The sequence below is a fragment of the Odontesthes bonariensis genome, chromosome 10 (genome assembly GCF_027942865.1).
Source record: "Odontesthes bonariensis isolate fOdoBon6 chromosome 10, fOdoBon6.hap1, whole genome shotgun sequence".
NCBI classification, from domain to species: Eukaryota; Metazoa; Chordata; class Actinopteri; order Atheriniformes; family Atherinopsidae; genus Odontesthes; species Odontesthes bonariensis.
In genome coordinates, this window is record NC_134515.1 from 17103057 (window position 1) to 17128853 (window position 25797).

General features: G+C 42.5%; 1 protein-coding gene across 16 annotated transcripts in view; it reads right to left on the bottom strand.

The window, feature by feature from the left end:
- The window catches only part of kif1b (kinesin family member 1B), a 55693-nt gene extending 30518 nt beyond the window's left edge, over positions 1–25175 (bottom strand). For 3 of the 16 annotated variants that reach the window (XM_075476520.1, XM_075476532.1, XM_075476519.1), the window contains exons 1-16: positions 24854–25171; positions 23560–23711; positions 9801–9877; positions 9474–9653; positions 9047–9115; positions 8475–8653; positions 7697–7808; positions 6394–6471; positions 6224–6289; positions 6026–6043; positions 5641–5716; positions 5177–5255; positions 4925–5067; positions 4217–4258; positions 3675–3746; positions 1137–1348 (exon numbers count right to left, since the gene is read on the bottom strand). In XM_075476520.1, coding sequence (XP_075332635.1) covers positions 1137–1348; positions 3675–3746; positions 4217–4258; positions 4925–5067; positions 5177–5255; positions 5641–5716; positions 6026–6043; positions 6224–6289; positions 6394–6471; positions 7697–7808; positions 8475–8653; positions 9047–9115; positions 9474–9653; positions 9801–9877; positions 23560–23665 — 1509 coding nt within the window. In that variant the 5' untranslated portion in view covers positions 23666–23711; positions 24854–25171. Of the gene's footprint in view, positions 1–1136; positions 1349–3674; positions 3747–4216; positions 4259–4924; positions 5068–5176; positions 5256–5640; positions 5717–6025; positions 6044–6223; positions 6290–6393; positions 6472–7696; positions 7809–8474; positions 8654–9046; positions 9116–9473; positions 9654–9800; positions 9878–23559; positions 23712–24853 lie in introns of all 16 variants that reach the window. The other 13 variants (XM_075476524.1, XM_075476533.1, XM_075476521.1 and 10 more) reach the window with 13 other exon arrangements.
- Between the last annotated feature and the right edge of the window lie 622 nt (positions 25176–25797).

Sequence of the window (25797 nt, forward strand, 5' to 3'; positions counted from 1 at the left end):
ATCTACATCTGATCTTTGAAAAGCAGGGAGCGGTTCCTTGCTCTGAGTACTGATCTATTTAATGACAGACTGAACTGTAAATATTTAATGAAGCAGAATATACTAATTAAAAAAAAAAAAAAAAAAAAAAAAAAAAAAGGGTCAACAGAGCCACGGATGTATAAGAACTATAAAGGTTATTAACCTTTAGCGTAATGCTTTTTGTCTGTCACCAAAAATAGCAACAACAAATTTAAAATGAGAATATCGCCAATAAAACTCAAATCTATTTTGGTCTCATTTCATCCGTATTTGCGTCGGTGCTTGACGTCATTGGGATGACAGACAGACTGAGCACCATGGTTGCTATGGAAACTGCAGCTCCTGATGGCTGGTTGTTGCAGTCCTGTGAGCTACGTTATCTACAGACGGAGAGTGTGCACCGAGAGCATAAAGTTCAGAGCCCACATGTGGACTGAGAAGCCAAACAAATTTTTATTACACTCTGTGGGGGGGGGGGGTGTCTTCATTTGAAACGGTCACATTGACACGGACTGAGTTTATTCAACAAATACACCGCCTGGGGTGTTAGCGCTTTTCGTTCAACGTGCTGTGAATTTTTCATTTTTCACTTCACATCCATTCATCAAATCACAGATTGGAAGACATTTTTTTTTTAGAACATGCACCTGCCACACTAGGCCACATGAAATTACTATAGGTCTTGCATTTCATTTTCTTATGCCGTTTAAATCAAACAATTCAATATGAGTCGATGAGATTCTGATTATAGCAACGATATTCAACAGACCATAAGGTGAAAAGAACGTCATTACCTAATATACATAAAATATGAACTTTTTCAAGCCTTTAGGCAAGTCTAAATCATGCATAAGTTTTGCAGATGGGGAATTTTCAGTTCAGCATATGGCTTTTCGTTAAGATTTACAAGGCAGAATGTGGCTTTTCGGGGGTTATCTCTACTGGGGCTGAATGGCAAGAAGAAGGAAAAAAAAAAAAAAAAAAAAAATCAAGTTTGTGTGTGTCTGGTGCGTTCAAAAGATACATCAAAGAGTGGAGGAAATGGCTGTGAGACTCCTCTCCTCTATCTGGAGGCGTAGGAACATGAGAACTGCATTCGACATCATCTACTTTACCTTTAGTCTTTCGATGGCCTCCTCTCCTCCGGGTGTGGACATGATTCGCTCCTGGATGCTGGTGACTGACTGCAGGCCCCCCTGGCTGCACAGTGCGCCAGAGGATGGAGAGGCTGTCAGGGAACCAATAGGGGCTGTGGAGAAATGGCCAGGGCGTTGGTTCTCTGAGGCTATCAAGTATCTATGCTTATTGTTCTGAATGTCTTTGAGGTCTGAGCCAACAATAGGAGAGAGAGAAAAAAAAAGAAGAGAACAACAGAGGGAGGTGGGATAGACCCAGGATATAGGATAGAGGGAATAAACGCATAAAATGGAGGAACCAAATACCAAACAGGAAGAGGGGAGAGAGGAGAAAATGGGGAAAGAGAAAAGACAAAAGGGAGGAAAGACCAACGTAAGACACACATTGTACGTCAAAGGGTTCAAACAAACACTCAGCATGATGGTCTGCTACTGAGAGCAGCAGTTTTCACTCCAGCAAGTTTAACAGTTTGACTCCTTATCTTGCAAAATTGGAAGAAAAATAATAATAATAATAATAATAATAATAATAATAATAATAATAATAATAATAATAATAATAATAATAATTCGCCCAAATTCTCTTTAAGAGTGTTCTGGGGATTGATTCTTTTGAGAGCCAGAATTGGAGATAGGCGCAATAAACTCTGAGCTCTTAGTTTTTTAAGTTCGTACAAATCAAATGAATGACAGTGCGTCACTTTGGTCTTTTTGTCTTGAGCTGTTACATGAATGAAAACACGCTGTGTGAAAACTGCTATCAGTTTATCAACTACAGGATGGGAGGGAGATGGAGACTGCATGAGGGTCCAATGATAGGACAGAGGAGAGTATCAGACACATGCTGCCAAAGTTCAGCCCATAGTTGAGTCGAGTCACTCACTCACTCACACACACACACACACACACACACACACAAAATAACAAAGCCACTGCAGCCTCACTCAAAGGTCAGGCAGCTCATGTCAACATAATGGCTCCAAGGATGTCTACGATAACACACTGCGCTGCGAAAGAGCCGACAATTCCATCAGACAAGTATAGGTTAAATAACTTGAGAGTTAAGGCTTTTAGAAGATATGGGCTTTCTTAATCTTGAGAAACACACCCAAAGTACAGAGCTATTTCAGCTTAACAATAACACAATGCAGGAGCAAAAGGTTTGCTTTTACCCTGCAAATGGCAAAGAGCAAGTAAGTGAAACGGGTGAAAAAATTCAGACCATTTTCACAAATTATTAGCACATACCTCCAGGTTAAATTACAGAATCAACACTCTTGGAGGATGTTCATTCAGTTAATTTATTCTATACAACAACAAAAACAAACAAAAAAACAAAAACAAAGATATGGCGTAAAACTATTCAACAGCTGAATAATTTTTGTAAAACAAAACTAAAAAAAAATTAACTTTGTTTTAGCCTCTCTGACAGCTTGAATTGTTGGAAGACTTCCCTAATGAAAAAAATACTCCTCATCACTCAGGTTCCAACTTTCTCGGTAGGAGTTAACAGATCAGCTTTGCAGGAATAGCGGCCTCGTCGTGGACCATTTTTTTCCCCATGGTACTGAGATCTGGAATGTTTACAGCCCATGTCACTGAGTTGATGTGTCTTTCTTTTTTCAAGAAACATTTTAAATGCTCTTTGCTCTGTGACAAAATGTACCATCAGCATCCTTAAAAATGACAAAAGAGGAAAGTGTCCTGCTGTCTCCGCTGGTCCTTTACCGGACATCAACTCCATATCATCAATGACTGTGGAAATGTGTTTCTTTTCTTTAGGTCATCTTTATACGTTTAATTTGACCAGCACCAAAAAAAAGTCTCAACCTCGTCCCCTTGTCAAATGCAGATGATTAATCACCGAATGTCATCCAATCATGTCTCCAGCCCACTGTGAGCTTGGTAAATCCCATTTCCTTCAGCTGTTTTTAAAAAATAATTTATTTTTTTTTAAAGCTCGATCACAAACACCGCCTCCTGTTTCTGCCCATCCGCTTTTAGATTTCTTTTGTCGCGCATTTTCTATTTTCAAGACCTAATGCTTTGAGTCTTGACATCTTTCTTGGTCGACCTGTGCCTTTCCCCTTTTACAGCTTTCCCGTTTTGTTTGTACTTGTACTTTCCATGGTTTCCACTGCCAGCTTTCTTGTTTGGGACCATGTTTCCTGCCAGTCTCAATCGCAAACTCGTTTGCAAATTTACACTTCCTTCATTTCTTCCGCATGATTGAGCCATTCAATACTTTTTGATCATATCTGTGATTTTATGATTCTTTTTTATCTATTTTTTTTTTTAACCAAAGAAAACAACTGAATGAACATCTGCCAACTGCGGCAATTCCATCATTTTTGCCAAGAGTTATGAGAGGACAAAAGGGCAGACGTGTTAGGGAAGTTTAAGATCACAGCACACTACCAAACTACTCAACACAAACTATCAAAGCACACTAAGTTAGTCAACTCTGTACACATGCACACCTCTGGTGCGGCTACTTAGAAATATAAAATTATCCACCTTTCCGTCTGCTGCTCTGAGCCTCACTTTGAGGACTCAGAAGTGGCATTCTAAAGCTTTGAGCACTGTCACCTGTAGTGGAGGATTAGTAAAAGAAAACACAATAAAAAGCAGCAGGAGCCACTGGCAACAAAAGAAGCTTCAGAAAGTGAGTGACAGAAAATGAGAAATGGTTATAAAATGATGCATTTGCATGGGGGGTGGGGAAGACGGACACGCTACTCTAAATTATGTTTCTAAAAGGGAAATTCTAAAACTGGTTTGTAAAATAATTGGATCCGAGCCTGCAAAAAAGCTGCCTCACCCCCACAATTAAAGAGCAAGCGCAAAGCATGCTAACCTAGTGGCGTGCTAACCCTGCCAAATCAGCCTTGCATTTCAGAGTTTTACTCTCTTAAGCTTTTGCTTTTTTTACCAAAGCATAACATGCAAAGCTGGCAGCACTTTTGATATACGGGTAATGGGGGTTGTAAGCAATGTTAGCCATTTATAATTAGGGCAAATGGTGATATACAATGCATGACTGGCACACATATACACACATTTGACTCCACTTCCTGGGCAATCATCCCCCATAGGATCAACTGAGGGGAGGCAGGAAAAGATGAGAAGGGTCAGAAGTCAGCACCAGCAGAATGAGAGGAAAAGGTTACTGAGATTTCTTAGAAAACTGGATGAAAACAATGACAAGGGTGAGAATAAATGCCATAGACTGACTTGTTAAGTGCCACGTCATTACACATCATCTAAGCGGCCATTAGCAAGTAGGTGGGCTATTAATCACTTCAGCTATTAGAACTTATTAATGGAGATATGTTTCTAATTGACAAGAGCCATTACTCTTGTGTACAGCAAATGGTGTGTGACATTTCAATGTAGCTTTAAAGCTACCGTCTGTGTTGTCAATCACAACCAGCGACAGGTGACTAAATAAATTTTCATCAAATGTTTTATGAACAGTTTTGTACACGACATATATATTCTTAAAAAAACCTTTTTGTTCAATAAGAATCAGCACATTTATTGCAAAATACATATATTTATAAAGGAGGCATAATTCAAATGTTTGTTTTTTTTTAGTTTTTTTTTTTAAGTTTTAGTTTTGTACCGTGTACAGGTACAAGTCCTGTAATGAAAAACAAACTTAGATGGCTGAAAGCTATGAGACAGTAATGAAGATAGAAGATGTTGCCAGCTTGTGGTAGGCCCCAACAGAGACGGTAGAGGCCGCGTGGTGGCGTAAAACTCACTGTCCAGGATGTCTCCCAGGCCCTGAGCTTGGAGCAGCTCCTTCAGTCGAGCAACTTCGTCCTTCAGCTCGCGCACCAACTTATTGTTGGGATCCTCATTAATGACAGCATTACATTTGATGTTCTTTGCTCGGTCGGCGTAGCTAAAAAAAAAAAAAAAAACGATTGAAAGATTGGGGATGTTCCATAATTATGCATCTAAATGTATTCATTTTTGTGAGTAAGTATCTATGCCCCGAACAGGAAACTTACCGTAGAGTGCTGAGGGTTTCATCATAGTTAATATCTGCAGGACTGAGGGCAGCAACCATGGCAGTTCTGGAGTTTCCACCTTATAAGAGTTCAGATGAGGTGTCAATTATGTGACAATGTGGGTGAGCAGTTTTTTAAACAAGCTGCAGAGCACAACGAGGTACAAGAGTTCCACTTGCATAAACTAAAAACTGAAATATTATGTACGACATGTGCCAGTCAAGACTAAAGATACGCAGCACATGTCTCTCCTCTATGCATGCACTAACCGAAGGGAGGAGTGTCCTTGTCTAGTTATGTTGAATTACAGTCTGCTGACAGTGTTCTTCTTAAAATGGCAGAGAGTAATGTACACTAGCTCCAGTCATTTTTTTTTCACCCCTCCATCCTATTCCATTATATAAATGGGTTGATATAAATTCCACCAGTACGATATATTTATCAAGTTACACTAATGTTCATACCGAGGTTCTCCCTCAGCAGCCAGGTCAGAACAGAGTCTCTGTATGGGATGAAGTCAGACTTTTTCTTCTTCTTGCTCTGGAGTAAAAAAAGAAGAAAAAAGAAGAATATTAGGCACGAGGGGGGGGGGGGGGGGGGGGTGGTACGACTAATGGAAGGCTTTCTGTTTTAACTCTTAAAATGATGGTTGACTGCTCAATATTAGGATGAAACAGTACAATGAGTAGAGGGTAATGATTGTGAGAGTAATAGTGCATTGTGCCTAAAAGCACAGCCCTTCAGGTGATAAAATGGCTGCATCTTTTTACACTGCACAAAGCAAAAAGCTGTCGAGCCCATCTCGTGGGATGAATTAGAGGTTAGTGCTTGAGCTGTCAAAGGGTTTACCTTGCTGGTACAGTTATCCTGTGTAAGCAGGCATTACAAGGAAAAGAGAAGAGAAAACAGAGGGCAGACATTACAGCGTGCAACGCTACAAATACCAAGTCCTTGAGAAGACGGGGTCAAGTTGCAGAAGGTAAGAAACAGACCGTAAAGGAGGAAAAAGGGAGAGGAGACAAATAAAATCAAAAATGAAATACTCACCACTTCAGCCAACGCAGAGATAACTTTTCCTAACGTGGTGAGAGATTTGTTGATGTTTGCTCCCTCCTACAAGTACAAATAAAACATATCATTCCATAGTTGGCGAAATAATAATCAGCCAACTGTCTATTAATACAGTTTGCAGGTGTTTCTGAAGATGGAAGTCTTACCTTTAGCCTGGTGCCTTTAGCTCCAGTGGAATCTGCACGTTCACTTCCTGCCAAGTCTACCAGACTAATTTTACTGACCTAATGGGAGGGAGGGAGTGAGCGCATTAGATGCATCAAGCTTATAAATAATATACATTTGTATTAGAAGAGGGCATATGATTCACACAAGGCTTACCTGCTTGTACATTGGTTTGTGACAAAGGTCACAGACAAGACTGTGAACCATTCAGTTTTTTTACTGTTTTAAGAAGGATGTTGAATCAAAAATCAATTTTAGGTTTGATTGATTAGATTTAATCAAAATGAATCCAACTGCAAGATTCTTATGTGTAATTTAAATCATAAAGAGAGATTTTTTAACAAAAAAAAAAAGAAAAATCAAAAATACTTTGAAATGGCTAATAAATAAACCAAATCCTCAAAACATCTGTAAATTTCAGCATGACTGTCGAGTGAACTGCAGTGTGGCAGTAAAATCTGATAGAGTGGTCAGATACAATAACTATTGTCTTCACAATAACACAGGAGTCTTTGTGTCTCCACAGTTGGAGGAAGTGCAAAGGGCCAAATCTAAAATGCACCCCCCCCCCCTTTCCACATTTAGAACTGAGTTAAGATGTTCTCGCACATTCACGACATCCCTGAAATTTTCGAGACAAAACTCTGCAAAGCTGCGTGTCAAACTGCAAAAGTCCACATCAGCGGGACCAAACGTCTTGCAGACCCTTTCCTTCCAGCTTCCTTACGAAAAAAAGCCCGTGTGACGTCTGAGCGAGCCCGTTTGTGAACAGAGCGAGTACTTGTCTGGAGAGAGAGAGAGCGCGTGTTCCGATGACGTTTGTATCACACTAGACTAGCTAAAAACTGGACATAACACCCATGTTGAAGAAGAAAATCATTTACCACAAGGTTGCCAACGGAAATATCTAAGTGGAGGGATAGGCGTCATGTCCTGCCTCCTGCGTGCTCCACCCAGGGGGTCTACCCCCTTGCCTACACCTAATAGAATCTTTGCAGACATGAGAACACACCTGACACAGACTGTTTCCTCTGTGTGCAAAAGTGACGCCAGGTAATGTCCTAAATCTCAAGTCATGTGTGAAAACAGCTTAAGGGAACCATAGTAGAGATTAAGATAAAATCAAAGAAACAAACTAAAAAACAGGCTTTAAATGGAGAAAAAAAAAATGTGGTGAAAACACGCATTCCTAAAAACACGACATCAAGGCCTTAGGTGTCAAACAGTGGGAATGTGGCATTATTAAATAACGATAAGATGGCTGGATTTCTGGTCTGCTCTGACCTTTTCTGTGGAGAGGTCTGTCTCACTGTCGTGTTTCTTCTGTGTGAAGACGATGGTGAAAACTGCATGGGACCTGCTGCTGGTCTCATTCATGTTGGTGGCAGCCACAGTTCTGTAGGTGAGCACAGATCGTTACAGTTTGGAAACACAAAACAATGTGGACATGCAACATTTTTCCGAGCATCTTTATTCCTTCTACTGCATCGTCCACAATGGTTAAGAGTGCATGCAGGGCCTTGGCCGTTACGGGTGCCATCATCTCTGGGTTTTACACCTTTCAGAGTGAATCGAATCTGAGGGATTACTTCGTGCAGCGGAGGTGGATAATACTGTGAGGACACCGAACAGAAACGCACAAGGCGCACTCAGAAGAATGGCCACAGGGGAGTTACGGGCTTTACACGCCACGTTCTAGAAATAAGCCCTCTGACTCAGCACAGAAAGATTAAAGCTGTTCACTCCTCCCCACAGGTGCTCTCATGACACACTCAGTGAAGCATACAACACAGATACATCATGTGCAATCAGTGGTATACACTTATTTCATTCAAACATACTCATTACCTACATTTTTTTCTATAAAGAAGCAAGCCTGAATTCCTATTACAAATAAGCAATACAACAAAAGGAAGCTTCTGGTGTGCTGAACGACTCATTCTATGCTCATAACTGAGGATCCAGAACATTCTTATCTTTTTATCAGCCTTTAACACTGAAAATGTGGGTTACCACGTCACCCCATCCAAAGATCTTGGCACGATCCCTGTGCTCGGCTCACCTGGCCTTGTTGCCTGCATCCATTAGGTCAGCGATGTCTGTGTAAGAGGTGACCGCTAGCTTGGAAAGATCCTCCACGTAGGGACCCAGCAGCGGATGCTCTCGCACTCGTAGGTTGCCTTTGTTCTTGGGATTGAGCAAATCTCGCACCCGCTCACAGTAGATCTCCATGTAACTGACCTAGGAACAGTTTCCAATGGGACAGCATCACTTCAGGTGCTTCAGAACCACGCCTCCACTCAGTAACGTGAGGTCAGTATCAGAAATATCGGAATGAAACTTTGGAATATGTAGACACGTTGTTATATAGCAAGATATTTGACATTTAGAACATGATGTTCTTACGTGAAATCGTACTGTGTTTTGAGACTATGTGAGAAAAAGTGGAAGTGAAGTTTCACAAAACATATACTGGCAAAGCCCAATATCGTCAAAGGCCGACTCAATATGTGTTCGACGTCTGACTATTACCAGATGCGCCGTTAGGAGAGGACAAGGGATGGCTCATCAAAGAATCAGGAGGAAGGGTTTAACAACAGGGATTACAGACTTAAAATCTTCTTAAAAACTTACCTCCACTGAGTAGGAGAGGTCCCCTTTGTTGTTGTCCTCATTGATTTTCTCAAATAGATCTTCACACAGCTGAGAAGCAGAGCAAAATATTTTTAGACCAAATTAAGCGCATGTTGAGAAGTAAAGGAGAGGTTAAGTGGGGATAAGAGACCCATGGACAAAAAGACAACAAAATAAAAACCATTTACTGTAAATTAGGAAGTCAGGTGGCAGCTACAGGCACTAGCAAGGGTTAAAAACAGCTGAACTCATAAATGAAGCTATAAAGCAGGGAAATCTGCAGAGCCATTGTGCTATATGATTACAACAAAGGGTGAAAATGTAAATTATCTGAAATTTTAAGGCTGCAATTCGATTCAAGACAAGAGACCGCATTACTAAAGTAGTTGAGGTTTGTCTTAAATTCTGAAGGGTGTCTTCTACAAACCAAGGGAATGATTCCTTCCTGTCCCTCCTCCTGCCTGCCCATCATAGTGTAGGATTTGCCAGCTCCAGTCTGGCCATAGGCAAAGATGCAGACGTTATAACCTTCAAAAGCATGCTCCAGCATTTCCTTGCCGATGTCATTGAACACACGAGTCTGTGATGCAAAGGAGGGATCTTCTGGCTGTGAGGCAAGAAAGGGATACTTTAAAATGTACACAAGTGGAAAGTCGTCACATCTTTAACAGGAAATATGTGCCGTATCCTGTTAAGTTTAAAAAAAATATTTTTAGATCACAGACAATGGAGCAAAGAATACGTTCAAACTCACTGTGGTGTGCGACCAGTAGGAGTAATCAAAACTGAAGGTCTTTGCTGGTTCCTTTGGGGCTTTGGGGTTAAGGATAGCTGTGGAGAAGGAGCAACATAAGTAATGTGGTGAAAAAAACATCTGGTTTACAACTTCTCTTATGATATTAGAGTTTCATTTGAAGGCTACTTTGAGCATAAGTTGGTTAATGTCTAAATTGACACAACTTAATTTTCATGCTAGTTGTGTAACGGCCGTCCGGTTCCTCAATCAGAGAACCAACAGCGATATATTTGGAAACATAAGTCACATGAATCAGTGACACATTCTGACTTTTTTAGGTTTCTGAGAACCGCACAACTGTCATCTTTTATGTCATCTTTAATCAGCATCCAAACTTATATCATATGGACTATTAACACAGCATAACGACAGAGTTTGAGTAACAACACAGTACAAGTAACAACACAGCCTACTCGCAACATTTCACCTGTTGTGCAGCATCTGCTGACAGAGTGTTTCCGCACAACGCAGCCATTCCCCACGGCCACACACATTTCATAATGAGAAAGAATCTGTTACCACGCCTGGTATGTCATCCCCCTCAACCACGCTGGTTGGTACCCGTGGGACAAGTGTACTAGCTCTCAGACTGAGCACTGGATATGTGACAGGGGAGAAGAATGATGCTAATTGACGGCAATACATTTGTAGCCATAATTAGCTAAAGATGTCTTGATTCATGGTTAAAGTTTGCTCAAGCCAGGTGGATAAACCTCCACTGTTTAAAATGGATGGGAAGGGGAAAAGGAAGGAGTGAGAAAGGAGTGTGAAAAAAGACAGACAAAGCAAGACAAAACTGTATGTCAAGTATTTAAAGCATTTTCATTATTTTTGAGCAAGTCTGCAGTGCCAACCGCAAAGCGGTAATTAGCCTTTTTTCATGCAAATTCTGCACTTCGTTAATGGGCAAATTATAGCCAGGTCCAGCTCCTGGACATGAGGGTGCTCGAGAGGCTTTGCATCAAGATGTCGCCAGCAGAGTGCCTTATGTGCCGAAAAGGATTTCAGTGCACTTATCAATAATGCAGGCGAAGTGGAGAGACAGGGATTGCATATCGCCCTCCATGGGTCACATCATGCTGACAGAAAAGCACAGTGTGTCCTCAGAAACCAGCTCACTAACTGCTTCGCACTGAATATGCGATGATTATTGCAAGTGCGATTGTAACAAATTTGCACACGTAAAAAAATGACACATCTGCTTGTCTCAAACCTGCAGGTTAAGGTGCACAGAGGCGGCTTCCATATTGGGCACTGGAAGTAGATACAGCGAGACAGGTGGCTAAATAAAGCCCATTTTCACCCCTGACCTGCTTCCAAAGGGAAATTAGAGACCGGCCATGAAGAAATGAAGGGAGGTTTCGGTTACTGATGCCCTTATTACCCTTTCCTGGAACAATCTACAGTGGCTATTAATGAGGAGGCAGAATATATTCTGATTCAGTGTCAGAAGTAAAAACAGAAAGATGGCGGCACATGTGAGATATGTGGACAGTGAAATGCCCATTACAAGCCGGCAGACTGATGGTGACAGGCTAGACTTACAGGCCGAGCTGAGTCCTGGCAAGACAAAGCATGAGTGAGCTTTCTGACGTCTGAGACAGGCACGTTCCCCCAGTTCATTTTGAGACTCTTATAATAGACCAGAGGGAATTTTTGAGACGTAAAAAAAGGTGTCAAACCAGGCAGCAACTGGAACAATGCTCAGCTCCAAAAGGTGAATCATGCTCATGTGGCATAAACATCCCATTCATAAGCCCACTCAGAACAGAAAGCTGCTTCACCCATGTAGCCTTGTAAGTGCGTCAGAAGTGTGCGTCTGTCATTTAAGAGCCTATAAATGTGAAGCGAGGAAAGGAATGCAACCACTACACAAATGGAGATGTAAAATTTGTGCCAACTGAAGGACGAGGATGGTAAGACTGACAATTAGGTGGGATTTCATTCCTTTTCTTTTGCATTTATAACCAACTACATTCTGTACATCCCTACAATAAATGTCCCTATATTCTATTCAAGAGCCACTACACTTGCACCTATGGATCACACTCTGCCTTTATGTGAACATGGAATCACACCAGACGTGAGACAATTAGTCCCTCTGCCTCCCACTTATAGTAAATATTCCACCCGGAGTTTCACTCTGCACTTTAAATGGTAGACACATTCTGCTGCCTCATAAACAACGTCATCAATTTGTCTTTCTCAACCATGGCAACAGGTATAAGACCAGACTCCGGTTGCCATAACAACTTCAACTTGGCACAGAAGGGGAGGATGCGGCACACTGCGTTCCTTTTTCTCTCTCAAGCATTCCTCACCGCTGCTCTCCTAAAATTAGTTACTTGAAATCCAGGTTTATAGACAATTACAGTCATACATAAAATACTGATTTCAAGCTTTTGATGGTTTGAACACTCCGAAACATGTCGGAGGCTCCATCTGCAAACCTTTGGGATATTTAAGTCATGAAGCCACTTATGTCAGACTTTGTGGGTTATTCAAATTTAAGAAAATACATCATGTAACAGAAAACGCAGTTAATGATTCAAACACAAAATTATTATTCAGGCACAAGATCAGATAATGAGTCATCATCAGGCCATCAAACTAAAGAGACACGATTCTCTCAGGACTGAGAAATGCAGTCCTGCCTGCTCTGTGAAGACAAACCACCGGGTGGCAAAGAGGGTGACTCCCATCTTTGCTAAATGTAACTGTTCTATATTTTCAGCTCCTGTTGCAAAAATATAAAACTGATCGGTTGCCAGCGTGCCACAGGAGCTCTCCATTTCAAAGCAAGGTGGATACGAGTAAACTAACCACATCCTGCCATCTAAATAACATCACTCAGCTGGTTGTAGCCAGCAGACATTTTCTTCCTCAGTGTTCAACATGGGGTCTATAATCCAACCAGGAAAGCAAAAACACCCCTCCATAATTAGGCTGTTAGGGGGCCTCTGAGCACCAGATGGGGACTAAAAGCTAGCCCCTTTCACCTGAGACCAATCTGAAATGGCTGAACCCATCAGCCTCTCTCTTCCAGTAACCACCTAAGGGCCAGTTAGCTGTTCTCGCAGATTGATCAATGTCTATTTTGGATCACAAGAAGAGGATAAATGCATTAAAAAAAATCCATACATGAAACTTTCAAAGGCCAACAAATGGATGAGCTGGTAAAGGAACACAGGCTTCCAAAGAAATGGAGCTGCAATTACCACATAAGCTCCTTTCAGCAACACTGATGCATTCTAATGGCATTCCCAAGTCTTTCTGCATGTAGCCAGCAGGGTGATATAACCGTACACATGTGGCCGATATCTCAAATGATTTCATTAATGACAATTCACTCAGTGTTGATTAGGGACTGCCATTAGTAACCATAACTTTTTATTCCAAGAGAGACCGCTAAACATTCTGCTCAAAATTAATGTCCATTTCATACTAAGCTTCTAAATATTCCATTTCATAAATATCGTTTGATACAGTAATTACCAATTTGCTGCATTTTAATTTAAGTAGATTACATTTACAAATGGCCGCCTAAAGGCAGTAAGAAAGCCTAAAAAAAAATTAAACAAATCAGATTTAATAATCTTCTTCTTTGCTTAATGAAAAAAGTTTAGAGCGATCTTCTCTTCTAGATAATAGATATTAATCTGGATGGAAACTAGAACATTTAATCTGATGTTATTCAGATCACTGCAGATCAGAGATGAGAGGACACATGGAAGATTGTTACTAAACTCATAAAAGCAACCCAATCCAGCATATGAGCAGGTAGTCCTGACTCTTGTTGAACAAGCTGCTGCTGCAAGCGACTGATGCCACAGATCGGTCAGCGAGTTCAATGTAGCACAGGATTCGCTTCTTACTGTGAGGGCAGTGGCATCCACATAAATATAACCCCATAAATAATTGATTAACTTGTGATCAAGGTCATGAGGTACTGATGAGTACGGCTACATGGCAGGCATCCCTTTGACCAATAAGTGTGAGTTATCGACTAATAAATGACTTGCCATTTTAAGATAACCGACACTGGCTGATCATTTAAAAAAATACAGGCTGCTCAGGACTTCTGGACTGATTTATGTTCGTCATGCCCACCACATAAAGAGAGGAGCTGTACCACCACGGTGTAATGCTGCATTAGTAATACTGCCCACCAGTGTCAGAGTTTGTGCATGAGCGCTAAAGCAAAGCAGCTGCTGACATGACCCGACTGCGTGAGCTCGGCCACAGTAATGCTAATATGGTTGTTCTGTCTTGAAACGGATAGCAGACGGACTGCGTTGGGTGCATGCTGAGGTGGCCGCAGAAATGCTTGCTGCATGTTTTTTGCAGTGATTTTGGCAGAGTGTGTGTGTGTGTGTGTGTGATGGCTCGGTTACCAGGGCTGCAGCGCAGGTGAAAGAGTTATCACTGAATGCATCTCAAAGCTGAGGGCTAAAAGTAGAGTCTGAGCACGGCTGTGCGCATTTGACAAACAGCTGAGCTTGCTGCAACCACAACACAAGATGCACAACATCTCCAAAACAGAAATTAGCATGTGGCATCTCAACTGGCCAACTGAGTGCAGTGCACTTTCATCCGTGGTGAGGTAGATGTCATGTGGCCTTTAATTAAATAATAACCCCCGGAGTTTTCCTGCCACGAAGACTGGAAATTTCTCAGGCAAACAGAGCTTGCCTAGTCAGCGGAGATGACAGGGATCTATATCACAGTCGCCACATCACACAATTCCTTTTTGCTAAACTATACTCAGAGATATTACTGGAATTGTGAGAGAAGGCAATTACTTAAAAATAAAAATAAAAAAAAAACAGGCTGATAATGGCATTTTCCCTATTCCTACTGTGAGAAAGGAAAGGGGAAAAAAGCACAGGAAAACACCAGAACAAAGCACCGAAAAGCAGGGGACGGTATCTCAGTTGACAACAGAGCCTGCACAAAACATTAAGCAAACTGTTATGACAAGGCTTTATATACCCAATGCCGCCTGTTACAATGAGCCTTTTCACACTGCCTTACCTACCGTCTCTTAATAGAAAGAAGAGACAGACACACTCTAACCCTAACCCCCCAAAAAAAGAAACCTTTGATGTGACCGAGGTCAGCAAAAACGTAAACGGCACATTAAAAACAATGGGAATGCACTCATATGAAGATATTCATTTTACAATCATTATATTTAAAGAAATATGGTGTAGTCTGTACAGGCAGTCATAATGTGTGTTTACATGCAAGAAAAAAAAAAAAAAAAAAAAAAAAAAGTGACCCATTCATTCCATATAGATAAAATAACTGGGGTGGGTTTGCCTGTTAGGCTATAAAGCAGCGACAGAGGTCACAGTCTTGGTCCATATGCCAGCTGTTCCAGCCCTGTTCTACTGTCTATTTATACAGCAGCAGATGGCAGCTAGTGCTTTGCATGCCGACAGACTGTCACTGACAGGAAGGAATGGACAGATTTCAGCCGCCCAATCTTTCCGCTGAAGTCTAAGCCAAACCATACATTGCTCCCCAACTCCCAGGCAGTGACACCTAACTAGGGCTGCAAGGGCCTTTGATACAAGCAACCTCGGACTGACTCCCTCGCAGAGTGCAGGATAACAGACTAAAGAGAGGCTTCTAGAAGCCACCAGACAGGGAAAACATGCAAAGCCAGCAGGACTCCATTCAGAAGCTAAACAAACACAGAAATACAACAAAGAAGAGGGATACCAGGCAGCCTCTCAGATGATGACATGAGGGGTTAAACCCACAAACCACACAGCGCTACCACGATTTCAGAGCTTAAATAACAATAAATCTCTACGTTTATATTCGGACTTAATTCCTTGTCTGCCCATCTCACAGATTTTAATTTGTCATCAATTCGTCCGCTTCGACAAAAAAAAAAAAAAAAAAATATATATTATTTTTTTATTTTTTTTAAATGACAGGGCACTTAAGTTAGAGTTTCAAGCAACATGCACAGCTCAAAGGGGCAACACTCTCCGCATCAGACCCAGTGAGCATATTTTTCTCCTTGCAGGTGCCGCCTCAAAAGGTCAGAGGTCTTGTCCAACACATCCTGCATCATGAAACAGGCCGCAGCAACAGCACCTTAGTTTTGGACAACTGTGGCATATTCCTGTTCAAAAATAGCACTTCATGTATTGGCAGCTGAACATTTCCTGCGTAGGCCTAGTCACAAGCAGCTTTAAGGAAGTGGGCCTGCATGTGCTGCATGAAGAAACAAAAGGATTGAAAAGAAAGCAATTCCTAAACAGCTGCTGTTTTGGAGATATGATATCATTCTAAAGGTGTTATGAAGGAACAATTCGATCATCGACTTTGCTGGTAGTGCTAATAATCAACAGGAACCTAGAGCAGGAGCAGTAAGAAAACTTCTCTCCCACAAGAAATATTCAGATTCCAACTCAAGTGAGCCGTAACTTTAAAATGAGAACCGTGCCCCAAAAGGCTTCGCAAATATCTGCCGTTGCTGTCCAGCAGTTAACTCACTGAGGGAAATACATGTTCCAAATCTCCAATTTGTCTGAAACAGCCTGCAGATTATCATACTATCCAGGCACAATGACTGAGTGGTAACAGTGTAAACCAGTCTGTGCAGATGGGGGGGACACAGAGGCCCTCGTATTCACTGCGAACAACAGGCTCCCATTTTACAGAGCAGTGACCTGGATTTCCTCAACTAGCCTCCACTCAGCAGTTCACTTTAAATGCTTTCTGGCTTTATATAATCATGACATCATGAGCACAGAGCGGGCACGTGAATCTGAGAAAATCTCACATCTTTTCATTTGGTTTGCATCCCTGGTTTGAAAGGTGAAACAAGAAAACAACTGGGGAGAGCGCCGAGCGATAACTCAAGTTCTAAAACACCTTTTATCCAGAGTTTTCTCTGTGGGGAACAGTAATGAATCTGAAACGGTTTGTGCGTGCATGGGTTGGCATTTACAAGCGTGCGAGTATGCTCTACTGATCTCAATTAGCTTCACGGTATTTAAATGGCAGAATGAGGCAGCTCCATATTGAAGCAGCTCAGGATTCTAGTAGCCAACCTGATCAGCAGTCAGCTCTTCTGGATCAATTAGGTTTTAAAAATACTATGGTGCTTTTTTTTTTTACTCATGAATAATACAAAATGAGCATCATGCCACCAACAAGTTGCCGTGCCTCGACTACAAAGCTTGTGAGTTTGCGTCTGAAAGCAGCCCTCAGACTGTGGGAGGAAATCAAACAATACAGTCTGGAAAGAGAGCCGTGTCGGTGAGGGCACAAAAACTTCACGCTGTTGAATGTGGGAAAGTCCAGCCATTTAACCCGACTTAGGCAATGAACCAAGAGTAGGTAGAAGGACCAAGCCAGGACAGCGAAAACGTGAAAACAAACATGCCATTATCTGCTTCTTAGCCCCTTCTTTTATTGCTGAGTCAGAGACGAATGGATGTGGGCTGCTGTGGCAACGAGCTAAAAGGACGAGTGCAAAGTCTGCTGGTAGTGTGAAGAGGACAGGGTGCCGGCATTAAACCGACAGCACAAGGGCATTACGCTCTGCTATAAATTCATTAGTACATAAATCTATATCCAGCCACATAGGCCTATGTGAGCGTAACATCCATTAGCAAGTCAGATGCGAGGGAGCTGCGGCACAGGATCAAGCATTACGCTGCCTCCATCTAACTGCCATGCGCATGCGACACTGAGCCAAAGCTTTCGTGTTTACATTTTCATCCATCACGCAGTGCCATCAGGGAGACAAGTCCAGACGATAAGAGGAACAAAAGGTGCAGTAAGTGATGATATGACTCCACTGCAAGAAGTGATCTCAACATCATCATTCTGAGACAGTCTGAGGAATCAGAAGCAAACGGGACCATGAGTCCAACTTACCATTTTGAAATGAAAGCAAGACATTTCTTTTAGTCTGTGGAGGGACAAGCTCCAAATGATTACACACTGATGGACGCAAACACAAACAGCTTTGCCTTCTCTTCAGTTTTAGTTAATCTATGCAAGCTGAATGTATTATCCAGCCTCCATCAGTATGACAAAAAAAACCTCATCATTCCAGCTGGGCAACTGTACGAGATGCTGCCTCACGCTGTCAGCCACGTGAATAAAGCTCGTGCACGACTTTCACTGTCTCTGCTGCCGTGGCAGCGTTTAACCCCCCCCCCCCCCCCCCCCCTCAAGTCAGCTCCTCCGATATCCCCGGATTTTCTACAAAAGGCTCAATCAGATTGCAGAGCTCAATCACAGGCTGAAGCGAAGGGTGAGCTAAAAACAAATACAGTAAGGGTGAAAAAACCTTGGCAAAGATGATGGATGGGGAAAAAAAAACGACAAAGAGATACAATGATACAGAATCACCGCTCCACATCTGTTATTGCAGCTAGCATTCCACTGGTTTCAGCAGCTAAAGTAAGTGAACCACAGACCTGACAGAAGGTGACTTCACCTTATGGAGGAACACTGGTTTTCCAGGTGCACAGCCTTTATTTCTTTTTATGTCGGTTGTTATAGTTCATGTAAAGGCATCACCAATTTGTTACTTAAACAGCCTGAGATTTTTCTTTCCAAATATAATAAAAAGACAAAAGATTTTGCACTTGGACAAATCATGAGAAGACTTTGTTTGACTGCTGCCGTATTAAGCACTGTACACCAGCATTCAGCCTATCCCGGATGTGTGCCGCCCCGTTGTGGTTTGTCATTCATTTCAAAACACTAATTGATGAGAAGCGATTCGGTGCCAACGGGAATGCTTCAGTTTGAACATAATAATAGCACTATGTCGCTTGAAAGGTCCACGAACGGAACACCAAAAATGAATTGATTGCGTGAGCAGAGGCCTCCAAATGACAACCGTTACATCTTAACTGCGACTTTTATCTCTGTCAAATAATCTTGCATAATAATAAGACTTGCATAACAGAAAACTCTATGATTTAGATAGAACAGACAGAAAGCCACACAAAATGAGGATTTCTTTTTCAAATGAACTACTCTCCCATATATAACGACGGTCTAACGTTAGATAACTGCCAACGCTCGGCATCAAACAACTTGCAAAAACCAAAAACCTACGTCAGGAAAAGCAACACAAGGCAGCAAAGCACATGATGTTTAGGAAAAGTAAAGCACATGAAGGAAGACAGGCTCTTATTCATTCAGGCAAGATATTTTTGAAGCAGAACAAGGTTGCCATGTCTTTGACAGTCCAGGACAGAAGACAACCGCAGACCATATGACAGCGGTGGCCGTGAGAGACTTCACCCCTCACACTCTGAAAACTGAGGATCACTATGTAATGTGGTCCAGGGTTCATAGGTCGGTACATTTTCTTGAAAGCAGGAAATCTGAAAAAAAAAAAAAAAAAAAAAAAAAAAAAAAAAAAAAAAAAAAAAAATGGGGGGGGGGGGGGGGGGTTTATTGAAAATAAAAGAAAGAAAAAAAACATTCATACGAGGCTCACTGGGTATAATCCTTATTGTACTGAATGACCGTTAGGTGACACATTCGTTGTTTATGGTAACCGAAGCCAGAAGTATAATTTGGGCTTTAAAATAGCACAAAATGATGCTCTTTATCAACGAAAGCCATCATGTTTGAATGGACAATTGGTCGTGCCACTTGTTCCGCCAAATAATTTGGCGAAAGACAAGCTAACCGACATTCTCGCCACGCTGTGACCAATCCATTTCCGAGTCCAGCGCGAGCCAAAAAGTCATACGGCGCCTGCCTCGCTTCGAACACTCGCCCGACAAAGTTTTCAGACAGGTACACCAACTCTGGAACTTTCTATCACCGAGCCGTCTCAGATCGATGGACTGAAAAACTGGGTGAGGGCCTCAGCGTGTACTTGTGCGCGTCACCCGACAGTCTCGTGACACAGAAAAAGCCGATGACAGACACAGACATCAGCCCGTCCTCCCTCGTCATTAGCAGGTCAATCTGAAATGTGTGAGTCTGATCTGTGAGTAGTACATGTGTCGCTCCAAAACAATCTAAGCTGGAGCTGATGAGGAAGGCAACATCCCATGTGTGCACCCGCAAGGGTCAGACGGATTATGGCAGTAGGGCGTGGCGACCTGAAGCGAGCCAGTGGATTATTGGTCCTAATGGGGTCAATCGGCCCAGTCAACACAGGGTTCAGCAGAGGGATGACCATCCCTCACACAAACCAGTGCTCTCCACTTGTCCCACAAGTATGTTCTATAATTCATTCAGTCAGGGGAGGTTCATTGTTATTTCTGCTGTGGTGATGGCCTCCTCCTATGTGTACCCGACACCGGAGCTGAGCCGATGCCTCCCTGCAGGGTTTTTGTAAGGTCACCATCCACTTAGCAGTTACTGAGAGGGCACTCGTCAGAATTATATATGAAAGGTGACGGTTTAATTGTCGTGGTGACCTTCTGTTTGCTCTACCAGTTTGTAATGTAGTTTTACTCTTCCCATAGGGGATGGCGCTGTATAGAATCCAGCTCTTTGAAACGTAACAAGTAATCTGGAAAGTAACTGGTCTTTAATGATTAGACATGATGAACGCCATCCTGAACACTGGACTTCTTCCCTTAAAGGGAAAAACGGGGAAAGTAGGAAAATAATCTGAGCCCAGCTTTATGTTCGGAATAGTCCATTCGCCACATTTGGCCTTTACGTTCATGAGTGTCAGCTCACTGGCTGAAGGGGACCATGACGCATAGGTTGCATAAGAAGACAGAGACCAAAGTGAAGAACACATCACGCCCAAATGAAGACTCTGGAGGTGCTGGAGTTATTCAACATTTGAAGCACCAACACAAATCAGTGTAACTGCCTATCGCGTCTCTCCTTTGTAATTACATTATCTCTGGTATGTCTAAGAGCCTCTGCTGAAAGAGGCCTTTGCTTACTTCAAGTCTGCCTGCGGAGGCTATGCACACAGGATAATCAATTTGCTGCCCCTCTGCCTGCTACCCATCCTTATCAAGCCTCTGTGCGTGGTAGAAAGACGAGCTAAAGCGAGGGGGGCAGATAGCATATCCTGCTCTTGCCCCCAAGCGTCGTCTTTCTCCGTACTGTTGACACATACACACAGACAGGCCCATACGCCCTTGAGCGAGTCCCCAAGGGGGGGGGGGGGTGGTGTCAGGGCCTCTCACACACATCTGCCAAACACCTACGAGCTGACCAAACAACTCCATGAAATATGCCATTTCCGCTAGGCTGCTTTCAGTCCTATTTAAATCCAAAGACCCCCGAAAATGGCACACTTGGACATATATTGCAGACACCATGTTTGGCTAGCGCTATCTTACTACTAAACTTGATTTTAACAGCTTTTTGAACAGTCTATTAGCAATAGTATGATATAGTGAATGCTGGGGGGGGGGGGGGGGTTGTTGATGTTGTTTGCTTACATCTGCTCTCTGCTAGGCAGGACTTAAAGGGGTGATAGGCCCCTTTAAAGCTGATTAAAAAATGTATTTGACAATGTGAAGGGTGCGATGGGTTACAGGTCATGTTTACATTTGACATGAAAAGAAATTTGCAGTAATCTTTTGATCTGCTGCGAAAAGAAAATGAGAATTTGTCACGTGTCCGACAGATTTCAAGGGAAGAAACTAGCTGTGGACTGTTAACAGAAAGATGCAGCGTAGTTTATGTTCTATACATCTGACATCACCAAGGAAGGTTGCTATGGTCACCAACTGGAAAACAAATACTCCCAAAAAAGAAGAACAAAAACTCTGTTGTCTTGGACATACACATGAGAAAAAAAAGGAGGTCTTTAACAATCTGTGATGTCATCATCACGCTTTCATTACAGCTGGCTTTGGTCATGGATTTTTCTCTAAAAGAGCCATCAGTCATGTGATCAGTTGTTATGTTGAATTAACTGGAGAAAAAAACACTTTCACCCTTCTGCACAGCAAGCCTTATCTATGATTTGCATTTCCAATCAAAACATGAATTGAAAACAAAAAAATTATGATGGGAACAGGCACGAACACTGTTAAATGTCAATGTGTTTTTGTGCAAACACTTATTACTCAGATCGAAGAGAAAAATGAAATGAAAATGTTATGAAATGACAAAAATACCAATAGGTGTGATAGTCCAATACAACAATGAACAAGGTATCTCTTTGCCTTCCCAACAAACTGTTTCCCAATTGTTTAAAGTAAAGACAAGTTGTCCGTCTTTGGTAAATCTGACAGAAGATGTCAGAAAGGTCAGTTTTCTCACTGCACGTTAAATACTCTCAGCTGTACGAATCCATGTACGTTAGAGCCACTTCAAACTCTCAGCATCCTAATAAGACAGCTTTCTCAGCATACCATCTGCAATGAAGTCCTGACGAAGAGAGTATGGCTGCCTGCCAGCCTCCCTTTCTGCTCTGCAATCTGCCCATGTGATAGGAGGTAGAGTAGGCATTGCTGCAGCCTACTCCTCTCTCTCCTCACACGCTCACACACAAAAAAAAAAACAAAAAAAAAAAAACACTGCATATGCCACTGCAGTTCGGTCACAAACCACAAGTCACCCTCCAGCTCCTTCGAGTGACATTGGCATAATGAAAACCAGAGGATATGGAGTAAAAGAACTGCGGATTAAACACAAAGCTTCTCTTTGGTAGAGTGGGAGAGATAAAGAGCAAGTGGGCCATATCTAGTAAGGGACACTTGATCCTATGGAAGATTCATACAGGCTTAGTCTAATGTGGTTGATCAGACTGAGAGACACGACTCGAGGAAAGTCAGAGAGTCTGCTGGAAGAACGACTTTCTGGTGTCACATGCTGTCATGTTACTGGGTCATTAAATGTTTCCATACTAATGTCGGGGGGGGGGGGGGGGGGGGGGGGGGGGGGACTGCGTTTATCTGCCAGCTGAAATGGGACATACATCCCAGACATGAGTAAGGCGGCAGGTAACACCTAACTGTACCCGATGACTCAAAGTCACACCAAAGCAGGTTGACTCACACAACTAAAAGCCACATTCAGGTCTTCTCCTCTTGCTCTGCTGATATTAATCCTTTCTTAAAGGCATAGATTCCACGTGGGTGCCAAATAGCGAGGCAAGGCCCCTTTTACACATAAAACCATAAAGGTTTGATGTGTTTATATGTACAGCTGGGTGACACATTCAGAAAGCATAAAAACACTTTAAATAACTTGCTGAATTTTTAATCTGATCCAATTCTCTTTCACTATATTGTTAAAGCACATCCATATATTCATTAGCACTTGTGAACTTGTGTCTGTAGCATTTGATTTGCCTCTTTACAGAAAATGTCTGTGTATACTCAGAGATAAGGCAACCATAAACACCACAGCAACACACAGGGCCATTATAAAACACCAACTGCGTGATTAAGCTGAGATGAACTGTGGGTGTCAGCAGGTCAGGCTGTGTGACGACCCCTGGGTCTCCCAGCATGAACCAACTGAAATCTTCTCACACAGAGAACCCTTCAGGCACACAGGCCCCTTCGGAGGAGGAGGAATTTCACTCTGTAAGCCTTTTATTCTCTTTCAGGCTGCTTGTCCCCAATCCTCCACTATTCAGTTTGCTCAATCTGCTGTACTTTGCAAAGACTCCGCGGGAGGATGTGCGGTACACCAAACTTCCCTCAACAGGCAAACCCGCATCGATTCAAGACCCGGTGCTCGGTTTGCGTGGGTGTTCTTGTGCGCATGCCAGGGGGCTACTCACTTGTAGTGTTGCCTTGCATCTGAATGATGCATTTTGAGTCCTTGCTCGTCTCCCTGGTGTTGAATGGCCGAACTCGAACAGCGACTTTCACAGACGCCCCGGACATGTTTGCGTTTCAGGGCCGTCTCCCAGTAGGACTGCTTGTGTAGCTCCTGAAGGAGTTGGGGGGCGGGGGGGGGGGGGGGGGGAGAATGAGTCAGTTTAGTGATAATAAAAGCTCAGCTTGTTCGTCTAGAATGCAGAGTGAAATATAAATGAATGCAGTAAAAGTGCACTCCCTTACAATTTCGTGCACTCCCTTACAATTTCCGGTCTAAACAGCCTACAAAAAAAACATGGCCGACAAACCCATTGAGGCCTTTAATATTTTGTAAACAAAGCAGCGAATCAAACCTTTAACAGTGCAAAAAAAAGATGCAATGTGCTGTATTTTTATATCAAATCTACAGAATATTGGGGGGGGAGGGGGCGTTTTAGCCATGAACAAAAAATGATTACTGCAGCAGGTCGATGCGCTTTTGACTTTTACTTGATCACAACTTTCCTATGTGGGACAGCTGAAGCTGAAGCTATACTTCCCGCACCCTGTGACTACACAGCCTAAATATGCCATGTTTTTCCATGTCCTTGCAGTCAGCCATACTTGCTGAAGCATACGCCCATGAAATTCTATCTACCCCCCCTTTTCGGTGAGGGCCACGGTGGGACGGCGAGCCGGGCTCGTCTGCTACATCCGACTCCGTTCGTCCCGTGCAGACAAAGAGCTTAAATGCCCGAATTTGAACCTTAATTTCGCCGATGTTAGGAAGCGGGCTAATCCTCCGCTGCTGCATGTTGTGGGATAGTGCAGGGAGGAGTTACATGTTTGTGGTTGCAGCACAGGCTGAACACTCTGTTCACATTTACCCTGCACGGAGGGGAAAAGAAAATGTTGCCATTAAACCCGAATGCGGTCAAAGTTTGAAATGATAATCGTTAAATTGAACACTATTAGCTAGCGTTAAGACTTAAAATGTTAGCAGCTGTAGCTTAAGGATACAGGCATGAGACTGAACTAACCCCGGGTGTGTTAACAGCTGTCCACCCATGCACAAACACAGAGCTAATTAACACTATATTTTTGCAAATTTCACATAATTAAAACCCGCTGTGTGAACCGGAAACGCATATATGTGACTTCATGTTAGTTAATACACTCAACTGCAAACCAGCACGAATTAATCTGTAATAACCACGAACACAACAACCCTTTAAAAATGTAAATATGTCAACAATTTATTTCATCCATACTCACACGTTTTGAAGAGTCTGATCAATATGACACCACCGGACAGTGGCTACAACCGACGTTAGCTTGCGGGCGTCTGGACGTGTTGTTTTTTTTTTGTTTTTTTTAAATCAGAATCTGCACGAACGTAAACTGCTACAACGTCCACTTCCGTAAAAAACACCCATTATAGCGGTATCCTCCGCTGGATGGATTTGAGGAAGAAAACGGCGGCTCTTTAACCGGTTAATTTTCCCGTAACGTTGGATGGAAAGCGGACGTCTATCTGCACACAAGCGAAAATGGAAATCGATGGATCGCCTTGATTTACCGAAGAGATTACGTCAACTCCCTCAACAGCGTGCGGACGGACAGGCTGAGGAGCCAACCCACGCGCACACATGATTGACAAATGCGTCGAGGAGCCAATGGCGAACCTCTTTATCGGGAAGCATAGGCGGAGGGTGGGGTTTTTCTCCATTTTTCGAGCGTGACGCCACACTGCAGGATTTCTACCTACCGCTCCCCGCACCGCTGTCACCGCATCACCAATGGTCACCGCAAAGAGCGCCCTCTACCGACAGATCTAGCATGCTACATCTTACCGTGTGGCATTAACAAACGGGCTGCCGTGTATTTGATCAACTTCACAATGTCCACATACATTTCTAAACGAGCCACGGGGTAACTGGTATTTATCCCAGACATACGATATGTCTCCAAATGACGGAGAAAACATGACCAATATGATAGAAAAGATATCCATATTAAGATGTGAAACCACTGAAGAGACAAAGAATGTCTACAAATACATAGTTAACAACAATCTGATATGCAACATCGTTGAAATTAGATGTAAATTTAAGAAATTGTACTTCTTTGTTTTTCTATGATTACGTATATATACCTATATATGAATGAATAGGCTATATATTGATTTATTAGGGAAATAAGGTGTATAAATAGATGTA